We start from the raw sequence: 13,092 nt of genomic DNA, 5'->3' as shown, positions 1-13,092 counted from the left end.
ACTGTCCTGGTGTATACAAGTTTCTAACTGCTGACATAGTGGTGGCCTTTAGGAAGCTCCTAAAATACCTCTAAAATCATTAGGCCTAATTCTGATTGCGATTATGTTGGTGTAAATTCAGAGTAACTGCACTGACTTCAAGGGAGCCAATTCAGATTTACATCTCTGTAACTGGCCCATTATTTCCTGCATTGTTTCCATTTGCACAAAATCATCTGTACACATCCTGCAGGGCTGCTGGAACCCTCTGTCCTCCCTGCACTGCATATGATGCAGAGTCTCTGATGGAGGAAGAGAGCTGAAAAGTCTATGTAGGGAAGCAGATAATTTCCTGAGGAACAGATGCAAAAATACCAACTAATAAAAAGCCTTCAAACTGTGACAATTCAAAGCACACACCAACGAGGATGCCTTGACAAGTGGCTTGACTTCTCAGCAACACTTTTCTTGAGTGCAGCTTCCACCAAACTCCCACACACAGGTATTAAGCTCTGTAGTGACAGCTGAGACCTGCAGGTGTTTGCTGCTATGGTCCTTTCTGAATTGACAGACACTTGTTACTCACTGTAAACTTTTGTATGGTGGTGCTTGCCTGGCTAGCTATAGCCCAAATAATGATAAACCAGCTTTTTCTTTTTTTAGTCCATTGTTGTTAGGCAATAATTTTCTTTGCAAATAGTCGCTTGGTACTGGAAATCTTACTGGTATTATTTTTTAGCAATCATTTCATATATAGAATCACTAGAAAACATGTATTATGCAGTTGCCATAAATACAGCACTGTACAATATTAGGTATTAGGCTCATAGATGAAAGAACTGTGCCTAGTGGGACAGATGCTCTTTGCCTTTTCACTACTCTAGTACTTATGTTATTTCACCGTCTTCAAAGCTGCTACTCTGGATTTGCTGAGCAACAGTGGAGAACAGAACCTGGCCTATTTTCTAAGAATTGTAATACTTCCAGGGTCAAAAATGGTTTCTTAAAACAGTTTTTGCCCTTAGCATTTAGTGAGAAGGTCTGAAAGCTGGGTATTTTAAAATTTGCTTATAATATCAAATTGTGTAATCCTTAGTTTTTCTTCTTGGGAGGCTCGTAAGCATAACTGAAAGTGCATGGGATCTCAATGCTTCAAAAAGATATCCTTTTACACAATACTCATTTAACATTAACATTAAATAGAAGTGATCAAGAAACAAAACAAAGCCACAAAACCTGAGGAAACTTATTTACAAATCTCACCCCCTCATCTGTTTACTTTTTAGTCCCATGATTCTGTTTCTTTAGTTCTTTACTCATCACCAAATTAGACAAGACCTGAATTTTAATTTTTTTTTTTAAAAAAAAAGCAGCCTCTAAAGAAGCAAAAAATAAAAGATAGGCAACGGTCTTTCTCAACCACTAGAGGTACAAAATGTCAGTATTTCACTTAGGGACTGAAATAAAACCACTTCAAGAAAGGGGATGTTCTTCATTTGGAATCAGTAGAAGATGAGAATGGCCCAGGGCACTGTTTGACAATAAAGTGACTGTGTGCCAATATGACACAGGCTATGTGAGTCTAGGATGTATCATGTGACATGTTTTCATTAGAGGCAGGGAAGTACCGCCGATCCAAGAATGGGCAAAAACTCATTTGGAAATTACTGCTCACAGTTATAGTGATTTATGTACTAGAAAGAGACATTAAAACTAAAATAAATATGGAGAAGGCTATAGGAGGAGAAGGAAAATGGAGAACTCTGACAGTTTGGCTTGTTTAACCCTCCAAAACAGTCTGGGAGGGGACAGGATTTCTCTTTCTAAATACACTTAAGACAAAAATTCCAGGAAGAGAGAAGAATGCTTTCTGTTGGAGGATAATGTGATCAAGTGGATATACACTGGTCATGAGTTAATTTAGGCTACTGATTAAAAAGAAAAGTTCCAACCATTAGGAGAGTGAGGTGTGGAGCAGCCTTCCAGACAAGGTCCTGACAGCAGAATCCTAATTATTTGCAACATCCATTTTGATAAACTAATGGGGCTGTAGGACAGGGCAGGAATGATCCAGGAGTTAGAAATTCAAGCTTCAGAGACACAAGACTTCTGCTACCCAGTTTTGTGGTATACTTGAGAGACAGTTGAAAAGAGAAATAAATGTCAGTGTTTTGTTGGCTGCATCATATTTCTTTTTATAAGTTTTGGTGCTTTATATAGAAGGGGCTAAAAGTGTTAATGGATGTTGAGATTTTCCATGCGGCTTGAGGAGGTCTGAGGTTCTTGTGGTTGCTCCTGCCCTTTCCACTAATGCTTGGCTTCCTGCAATAGTGGAAGGCTTTGACTCAATAACCTGTGTCACCTCTTCCAATCCTACATCTTTTGCTCTCTTTAAATAGTATAAGAACAACAACAAACATGATACAAGATATGCAGGAGATATAAAGAAAAAAACAGGTCACTGGACTTTATGCTGAACCATATTCCTTTGCGTTCTTCTGCCTCATCTATGCCAGAAGTGGAAGAAATGAATTTGTGACTTCTAAACCTTCCCATCCCTTTTGGGCAAGTTGGGCCTAAAAGAAGATGGAAATCTCACTAATAGCCCCAGGCCTCTGACAGATCCTTGCATGGCACATAAAAGTGGAGACAAAGACTCCTTATTTCTTCCACTGTTCTTTGCTCTATTACATAAAGGCAAATAAGTTATTTAATGGCTAAATAGAGATTACACAACTTAGCTCCATAAATCATAGTCTCTATGCCACACTGGACAGACATAAAGAAGTGGAAGGGTGAAACTGGTCCTAATGACCTTTTTTATTTTGACCTTTTTGCTTATGATAAAGAAACACAGAAAAGTTTTTTTATGACCAAATATTGATCAAGCTCTTCCAAACTTGAATTGTAAGCCTAAAAAGGGTCTGAAATAGTATCTCTGCATGCAAGAACAAATATTAGCAAAGTGGTTGTTCCCATGCTTCAATGTCAGTACTTTAAGCCACTGAACAGTGCAGATGAGTCACATTATTTGTATGTCCTAAGGAAAGATGGCAAACCCTAATTGTTGAGGGATAGGAGTCTAAACAACAAACTCCAGACATCAACAAAGTAAGTAAAATCCCCTAGTGAACCTGAAACTTATATTCATAGCCGGAAGGTTATTTCTCTCCCACTCTTCCCTGAAGCATCTCTTAACAACTGAGCTGATTCAACATAGAATGTCATTAACAATCTAACAGTGAACAAGGACTGGGGATCATCCTTATCTTACAGAAGCAAATTATAAATAGTCACCTTGGGCAAATCTAACATCCTGACAGGGAGGCAGAAGCTCAGAAAATTGATTGCAGTGTATTAATAAACAAAACTACCAAACCATTTCTTGCAGAGCATTTTGGAGCTATAGAAATCCTTCCAATAAACATCAGATAAAGCTGTTGAAGTGGGGGGAAAATTTCTTCTATGTAAGAGATTAAGCCTGAACAGTTAAAAAGACTTATCCTGCTGCAAAAAATCTGGTATGGTAGGTCAGAACCATCCCAGTGTCACTGCTGACAGTTTCATTATTTAGGTCTGCCATGGACATAATTCTCCAGGCAATCATCTGATAAGTCATAATAGCCTTGACTGTTTCCTGACCAGCTTCTGACTAGTCCATATATGGCCCTAGCAGGGCAGGCCAAAGTCTCACATGCTCAAAATCTCTAACTTCCAGCTTTTATCAGTGTGAAAGATGGTGGCAAGGCAGGCTGTGGCTCTGTCCCTCTTCTTGTGCCAGCCAAAAGCCAGCTGGAGTGTGAGGGGATGGAGAAATGGTCCTTGGTTTTCTCACTGTGCAAAACAAGCAACAGCCCAAATTTAAGTTCCATATCTATGCATCATACTTCAAGCTACTCCATCGACTTGGATGAAGCCATGCTACTTTACACTTTCATTCATCCCTCCAGACACTTGTCTACCTTTTTCTCCCTTCATCTACACTTTTGTCTTTTACTAACACTTTTCTCCACTTTCCTGCCTTATTCCTTCTCTCATATCCATTATTGCACCCTCTTCACTACTCACATTGTCCCTTTCCTTCTCTCTCTCTTCTCCCCAGACCCGACTCAGCTTCCCTCAGTCTCTGGATAAGAGAAGACAAAGTGACAAATAGAAAGGGAGATGTGGGAAAAGGAATGTTGAATCTGTTTTCCCCATGACTAATTGGTAAGGGATCTCCTGTGGATAACTGGCTAGCTGAAAAAGTTCACATAGACATAGTCCAGCTGGCTGGACAAAAATGCACATCGCTCTCAGCTTATCTGAAGTAAAGCAAAAATACACTGTCTTTGGCTGTTCTTGTTACACAATAACAGGAAGATTTCGGTAGGAAAAGAATGTTGCAGGTGGGAACAGATAACTACAGAAGAGAAACTAGGGGCGGGCTTGGTATTTAGGCAACTAACCAATAATGAGCTTAACTTTTGTAATATGTATGAGCTAATTATAAGAAGGCATAAAAGGTGACTGTAAGAGACAATAAACGAAGTCTGCTGATCACTCATGTTGAGTGACTGTGTCTTCCCTCCATCGCGACAAATGGCGCCCGAACAGGGACCCTAGAGAGGGCTGAACCTGCGAGCCACGGTTCGACGGAGATTCGGGTACCGGTCCTGAAAGCAGCGCAGGAGGCGGAAGGGCACAGTCCTCGCGCCCGGGAGCACCTACAGAGGGTCCCGCCGGCCACGTGTCGCCGAAGTCTCGCAAAGGCTGCAAGAGCGCTGACGATGGTATGGAGAGACAAGCGACGTACGAGTCGCTCATATGCTTTTTAGAAAAGCGGAGCGTTCGGGACATAGATTGTAACAAGGCATTACCCGGGTTATTAGCGTATGGGATAGCATCCGGGACCCCGCGGCAGCGGCGAGCGGCGGCGCGCGGCCCGGCAGGCCCCTTCCCGGCCGCGGTTTCTCTCCAAGGCGGCACCCCCACCCCCCACCCCCCTCCGATCGGCGCCATGGCGATGCAAGCGGCCAAGCGAGCTAACATCTGGCTGCCCCCAGAGGTCAATCGGATCCTCTATATTCGGAACCTGCTGTATAAAATCACAGCGGAGGAAATGTATGATATGTTTGGGAAATACGGACCTATTCAACAAATCAGAGTTGGAAACACTCCTGAAACAAGAGGAACAGCTTAAGCTTCTCAAGGAAAAATACGGAATTGATTACAAACCCACCAAAAAAAGTGCTTCAGATGTCCCCTACAAGAAATGGGTTTCTGCCTTGAACTAGCAAACATCTCTGTGCTTAAAGAGAAGCCTTTTCGCCTTGATGGAGATAATTTATTCTGTATTTATGCTGTATTCTGAATGTGGAAATTGGTTGGGACTAGGAGGCTGGCTTAAAGGCATTTTGCAAACGGGATTATTATTTTTGATCATTATTGTAATAATAGTTTTTTGATCAAAACCAGCCAAAATTATTTGTAAGCATTAGGCATATCTGAAGAGAATGCCTTTATTTGAATTAGCAGTTAAGGTGTAGTTTAGTCTGATGCTGTGGTTTTATCTGCTTCTGGTGAATTTTTGAAGTGATGAAATCAGAGATACTAAGAGTTATGAGGTAATAAGGTAATAATCTAAGTAAGGGTGCTGTCTTTTATGTCTACAAGTGCAATATGCTTTTATGTAGCAGAGAGAAACTTTGACAATAATGTTGCTTGAGCGAGATGTGCATATGACAACTTGGGAAAAGGGATATCACAACTGGAGTGCAACAGTGTTTCTATGTCTGGCAGAGTGAAATCTTTCAAGACCTGAGTTTAGGCAGTCTAAAATAAATTGTTAGTATTCAGAAAACCCATCTTAAGCCTCTTTTGCTTACATAGTGTTATGGAAATCAACTGCTATTGTAGAGAATTAATGATTTTTTAATACATATTAACAAATACTACTATTTTAACTTGAGGCAGTTGAGTGAGAAATACTCACGTGTAGCATTTGAGGGAATGTCAGCATAAATCGCACTTACAGTAAGACTGCATTTTTAATTACTGTACTCGTTAAGATTCGATGATGCCATAAGGCCAAGGCCTTTTATCACAGATTGGTTCTGAACTAAAAGGTGTGTGCACATGTAGATATGCACATTTGTGTTATTTTCCTTAATTGGCTACAAAATAATATAATTAGGTTGGGGACTAGATATTGGGATTTTACCTATTATACTTCTGTTTGTTAAGGAACGTGCATAACATACAGCACCCATGTAGGCTTGGCTTGTGGCATAGTTGTCAAATTTAGCATAGACATTCAGACAGATAAGCAACGTACTCTTCTTGTGTGTATCACCTACAAGCCATTATGGCTTAGTGTGTAAATCTGTATGTAACTATTGAAAAATCCACTTATGAATGTATATAGCTTAGAACTATTTTTTTCCCTTTGTTAATTCTTTGATATCAATGAGGTATTCTTCAGAAAATGTATGGACTGGTTGGTTGCATAAGGGCAGTTGTTATTTGGACAGAAAATTGTTAATGATCAGGGATTTTCCACTAAAATATTTGCAAATATTCCTAGTCAAACACCAGTTTGGTTTCTTTTTGGGTTTTGAGCTTGCATTAGTCCATGTTCAGAACTTTAAAATTACCTTTGAATTTTTTAAACTTTTTATATCACTGGAACAGAAAGAGCATCTAAATTAAAGCTTCAAGCTAACTTTATTTTTCAAGTATTTCAGGAATTATACTTCTGAACTGAGATTTTATAAGTTGGCTGTGTATTTTCCTGTGTTAAAACGCTGTTATTGAAAATGGTCAACCAAGCCTATGTCGCCCAAAATAAAAACAGGGGAATTGTGGATAACTGGCTAGCTGAAAAAGTTCACATAGACATAGTCCAGCTGGCTGGACAAAAATGCACATCGCTCTCAGCTTATCTGAAGTAAAGCAAAAATACACTGTCTTTGGCTGTTCTTGTTACACAATAACAGGAAGATTTCGGTGGGAAAAGAATGTTGCAGGTGGGAACAGATAACTACAGAAGAGAAACTAGGGGCGGGCTTGGTATTTAGGCAACTAACCAATAATGAGCTTAACTTTTGTAATATGTATGAGCTAATTATAAGAAGGCATAAAAGGTGACTGTAAGAGACAATAAACGAAGTCTGCTGATCACTCATATTGAGTGACTGTGTCTTCCCTCTGTCGCGACAATCTCCCTGTCTTTATTTTGAGCCATGATAGTTTTCATCTTATTTTATCCCTTGTCCTGTTGAGAAAAGGGAGTGAGAAAGTGGCTGGGTGGGTGTCTGGTGGCCAGCCAAGTTCAACCCACCACAAAAGGTGATCCCTTTTCAGGCATCACAGAAACACTGGTGCCAAGTTTTCTTCTTTTCTAGACACAGCAGTCCAATTAAGGTCGCTAAGCAGTCCAATTAAGGTCGCTAAGGAATAGACCTTCATTTTATCTATAAGGAGTACACTGGTAACAAGTGATGCGGGATGCAGGTACAGAGAATGTATTTAAAGAGTCTGAGTAGCTAATGTTACAGAATACAACTCTAGAATTTATAAAATAATGGCTTGGCCATGGATTGCCTCCCCCATGCTACAAAAACCTGATAGCTGCCACTCTTACTCCAGTTCCACCCATGAAGTTATACACATGTGTAGGACAAGACCTCAAGGACAAGAGTCCAAGTACTGATAGCCTGATGAATAGAGACTTGTTAGAACTCATAGGGCACAAGCCCTGGGAACAAAGGAACAAGCTAACTGCAGACCCCTGAGCCGTTACAGTTGAGGAGGCAACCAGACGGACAGAGAAACAAGTAGCCAGATAAGGGAACGGATGGCGCCGATATGTAATCAAGAAAGCCGCGTAGAAAGAAACTCCCTAACCTTGGAATAGAAATTATTGCTATGTCAATATAAAATAATAAGTTCCTATTGTTCTAACGGTGTGCCTTAAATATCAAATAATCAGTGTTTTTTACGCTTAAGATTTAACCAATCAGTGTGTAATATGTAGAAGGTAGAAACGTATATAATTGTAAGAAAATCACTAATAAATGGACATTTGCTTGCATCAAGCTGCGTCCCGTCTCTTCATTCGCCGCAAATTGGTCACCCTGACGTGATGCGTTTAAGGATCTAATGTGAAGGGCTCTCGAATCGCCTATCTGAGCGACATGCAGCGAATCCCACAGAACTTTGAATGATCTGCTGAAAGGAAGCAGGAGCCGGCCAGAAATCCCTCCGGAGTTGAGAGGTGAGCTGTTGGAAATCCGTAATGGGGAATCAGGCTTCGTCCCCAGAAAGAGACGTATATGGACTCATAAAGGGTCTTCTAGTCAGATCAGGGAGTCCGTGCCTCAGTTTCCTCAAATGGTGACCCCTATGGTGGTGTTCCGAAGCCTTGGAAGAATAAGGACGGAAAAAAGACAGCTCGTGGAAGAGGGCTGCGTTCCGGAGGAGACGGCTTGGCTGAACGATCGTCTGGCTGTCTGGACCAGGCGGACAACCTAAACCCCGAGGATAACACCTGTATTCATCGAGACAGGTGAGCAGCCAAGAAACTTTAGAGACTTTGAAAGAATGAAAGTGTGTACATACAGCAGCCAATTGTATGATGCTGCCGCGGAGGGGAACTCCGTGTCGGAATGCATTTAGCACCTTGGTGGCAAATTCTGACTACTCTTTGCCAAGTGTGGACTAATTCTACTAATGGTGCTAAACCAGAGGAAGCTGTAAATTCCACCGACAGCGCGACTCTTCTCAAGACACTGTCAGCGACGGCGATTCCGTCCACACCTCCTCTGCCCCCAAAGCTTCTGTCACTGATTGCAGCGACCCTCACAACACAGGAGCAAGCACGGGAACAGGACAACTCGGACAATGATTTTATTGACACTGATAAACCTTTTGATCCAGGTCCTATAGATCTGGAAAAGGAGATAGACCTTTCCCCCACCCCATTGTCTCTCCTGATGCACTGATTGTATTTTTGGGGAGGGTGAAAGGGAGTCTGAGGGATTGGTGGCAGGAATGCAAGTGGGAAACACTTCAGTGATGGGTTTTGGGAGTCACTATGGCATGTTTAGTATTTTGTCAGACAAATCAACCTCCAGAGTGGCAGCCTGTGCAATACGAGGCTGTTAAAGGGTTAAGCAAAGCAGTGCGGGAAGGAAGGATTCATAATACATTTGCTATGTCCCTTCTTGAAGTGATGGCAGAGCCTTATACACTCACACTGCATGATTGGAAGTCATTGCTTTGTATGGTACTAACTGATACAGTATATGATGTGGTTATTTGATTTTTGTGAGCTATGTGTAGTGGCCTTGATTGAAAACCTTAATCGGGGAATTGCTGTTAACTATGAGCAGTTGGCTGGAGCAAATAATTGTGCTGATTCTGTGACTCAGGCAAGGTATCCCAGGGACAACTGTTTGCAAATGAAGGAATGGCTATTAAAGCAGTCCAGATGCGGGAGTCTTGCCATAGTCTTGCAGGGTCCTAGAGAGTCACTAACTTTAATACTAACTTGATTGATTGGCTTCAGAATATTTTGCAACAAGTCAAACATCAGGAAGCTCAAGGGTTGCTTTTAAAACAACTAGCTGTGATAATGCCAATGAAAATTGTAAATGGGCAACTTTCACAATCGCAACCCCAACATGTGTCAAATGATTGTAACGCAGAACTCACAGCAGACTGTAATTCTCAGGCTGAGTTCTGGAATGCAGCATAACAGATTTTTGCTTCTCTAATCTCTTCTGTAAGAATAGTACACGCTCTTAACTTGCTTAGTAAATTAGGCTGCTAGCTTGCTAAACAAAGTAATACTACAAATAATATTTTTTTTCTGGCTTATTAACAGATGTTGATTCTGTCCATCATATGTTGCTACAAAACCGAGTTGCTATTGATTTTTATTATTAGCACAGGGACACAAGTGTGAAGACTTTGATAGGATGTGTTACGTGAATCTGAGTGACCACTGTGAATTAATTTACAAAAGTATACAAAACTTAAAAGCCTTAAAACAAATATCTGCAGCAGAGCCAGGGGCGGGATGCCTTTGGTCTCTTCTCACGGCTGGGGAACTTTGGGCCATGACTCAAAAGTATTACAGGATTTATTATAATTATCTTTAACCACCTTAGTGACGTTTGCCTTATGTCTCCCATGCTTTTTTTTCTGTATTCAGTGTTTAGTTGATTGTAACATAAAGCAGGTCATGGTCACCCAGCTACACACCCCCTTTGCCTCGTCGCAATTAAGCAAAAAAGAGGAGGATAGAGAATGTCTGAAGAGAGATATAGGAGAGGAAGCTGGAGAATATTTGACCTAACAAGAGATGAGAGAACAGCTGGGTATTGTGAAGGAGACTAGGAAAGATAAACATGGTTATCTAGTGTTTAATAGGTGTCTGCATGCTTGTAGAGATATATAGCTATGTAACTAAATGAATGATTCCTGCCCTGAGCCTGGTGGAGCATACAGCTGCGTTTGTGTCCGGGCTCAGAGATGTAAATAGGGGCTTCTCTGTTATGGTAAAAGTGTTTCTCTTTGCATAAAAAAAAAGAGGGAATGAAGGGAATGACCCCAGAGGTATGTTCAGAGAAGGCATGCTATGTTTCGAACTTTTTGACTGAACCAGTTCTTGTTTGGTGTGCCCTTCCACCTATGTATAATGTTAATCCAAAAGAAGATGATATTGTTTACACTTTGAATGTCGATAATTGTCTTTCTGTAGATGGTAATGTAGTAGGAGGCTATGATGGGATCGTATTGCAGCGGTTCTTCTCTTATCCAGAGTAACAGCAGGGAAAGCATTAAAGAGTTAAATCACCTTGTTTGGTAGGCAGTTAAGAATGTGAGTCAAAATTGCCACTGCTTTTTGTTGTTGGTTCAAGGACATGGCTGTGAGGATTTGGATGGTATGTGCTGCGTGGATTTTAGGCGACCCATTGCAGCAACATATTATCAAAATCTGAGAAAATATCAGCCTTTTTGGCATTCATTCACTCAATTGGCAGTATTGTTTGTTTGCTATTACCTTGGTTGCTGTCATGTTTGCAAGGGCCCTGCAGAACATGGCAAACCTGGTACTAGCTGTTCAAAAACAAAAAGGGGAAATTGTAAAATTGTACGGAACAGAGACAGTGGGTTATTTTTACACTGATAATATGTCTTAGTTGCTTTTTTAATTTGTTTTATTACTTATACCTTGTCTTTTACAATGCTTACAAAAATTAATAACTCGTTCGATTTCAGGGGCTCTGTTTGTGCAACAGGAAGGGGGAGATGTAGGACAAGGCTTCAAGGACAAGAGTCCAAGTACTGATAGCCTGATGAATAGAGACTTGTTAGAACTCATAGGGCACAAGCCCTGGGAACAAAGGAACAAGCTAACTGCAGACCCCTGAGCCGTTACAGTTGAGGAGGCAACCAGACGGACAGAGAAACAAGTAGCCAGATAAGGGAACGGATGGCGCCGATATGTAATCAAGAAAGCCGCGTAGAAAGAAACTCCCTAACCTTGGAATAGAAATTATTGCTATGTCAATATAAAATAATAAGTTCCTATTGTTCTAACGGTGTGCCTTAAATATCAAATAATCAGTGTTTTTTACGCTTAAGATTTAACCAATCAGTGTGTAATATGTAGAAGGTAGAAACGTATATAATTGTAAGAAAATCACTAATAAATGGACATTTGCTTGCATCAAGCTGCGTCCCGTCTCTTCATTCGCCACACACATGGTATTGAACAGCAAATGCTGTAAACTATGGCTTTCCACATAGTACAAAGCCAACAGTAACAATAATAAACAGTGTACACAGTCCTGTCTACCCTAGAGATCCTAGAAGCCCTTTACAAATTTCACAGATCATTTTATGAAAACTGAGCTCAAAGAAAATGGCTAGGGCCAGAATATGAACAAGCACCATTGGCTATTCTTACCCACCACTGAATTACAGACCTCACCAGTGTGACACAAACCAAATGTTCAGCCATAAACAGTAAGACTAAAGAACTGGCTTAAAGTAGGAAATGCTTGCTGTCAGCAAGTAAAATAACTGTTCCGTCCAGTGCTGCTGACCATTATATCTATTTAAGTAAAATGAAATATTATACAATAACAAAAAGTTACAATTTCCATTTGTCTTAGAAATGTATAAGATATTTTAATATCTTCTGAGAGTCTGGCCAAATTTGATTACCATCTCTTCCTTTTTATCTGCTGCTTCTTCATTACAGCCAAGCAAACATGCCAAATTTCTCCCCAGAGTAAAAGACTGTTGTATGATTTATTAATAGAAAAGAACGTCAACATATATAAACAACAGGACATGCCAATCTTATTCTGATTAACTCCCTCCAAATTTACCAAAACTAATACCAAACCTGAGCAGTTACCATGAGTATTTACTCAGCACCAGCTTCTTCATATGCCAACCCTTAAATCATCTCACAGAGACTGTCCAGTGTAAAAGTAGAATCAGTCACATGAATGCAGTAAGATGACTGAACAAGACCTCAGTTATTACTGATTATAGCAGTTCACTTACCCTATAGTAGTCTGTGCTGTACACATCTCTAGACATCCCAAAATCCCCAATCTTCACCAGCAGGTTCTCACCAACCAGGCAATTCCGGGTAGCAAGATCCCGATGCACAAAGTGCTGTGATGCCAAGTAAACCATACCAGCTGCAATCTGCTGAGCAATGCAAAGCATCTGGGATTGAGTCAGTTCAGCAGGATGGTTGCCTTCTGCCATCAGTACTGCATCTGGTCCATGTGCCCTGCACCAAAATACAAGCCAATGAAGTAATAGGCCACTTTTAAGCTAGAGAAGTGAAAGGCATTAATGGGCCCTAAACCACAAAATTGTCTCACTCAAATATAATGACAAAAAGGGCTATAAATTCATTGGTGAAATAGGGGAGAATTTGCCTCTTCAAATTTTTTCCTTTCATTGTTTTCTTTTATAAAGTGTTACACAATGGGTAACATTGCTTAGGGAAATAAGGCAGATGGTTTATAACAATATATCTCAGTCCTAAACTACCACCTTTCTCTTGTTCTGTTCCAATAACTAACTTCCTAGCTAACT

The 13,092-nt window shown here is 40.6% G+C and overlaps 1 protein-coding gene across 4 annotated transcripts in view; it reads right to left on the bottom strand.

The window, feature by feature from the left end:
- The window catches only part of LOC121080599 (BDNF/NT-3 growth factors receptor-like), a 205,785-nt gene that overhangs the window by 26,297 nt on the left and 166,396 nt on the right, over positions 1–13,092 (bottom strand). For all 4 annotated transcript variants that reach the window (XM_040578733.1, XM_040578732.1, XM_040578734.1 and 1 more), the window contains one exon: positions 12,547–12,781. In XM_040578733.1, the coding sequence (XP_040434667.1) occupies positions 12,547–12,781 (235 nt within the window). The remainder of the gene's footprint in view (positions 1–12,546; positions 12,782–13,092) is intronic.

The sequence above is a fragment of the Falco naumanni genome, chromosome W (genome assembly GCF_017639655.2).
Source record: "Falco naumanni isolate bFalNau1 chromosome W, bFalNau1.pat, whole genome shotgun sequence".
NCBI lineage: Eukaryota > Metazoa > Chordata > Aves > Falconiformes > Falconidae > Falco > Falco naumanni.
The sequence above is the reverse complement of the archived record's forward strand: the minus strand, read 5'-3'. Positions and strand labels throughout refer to the sequence as shown.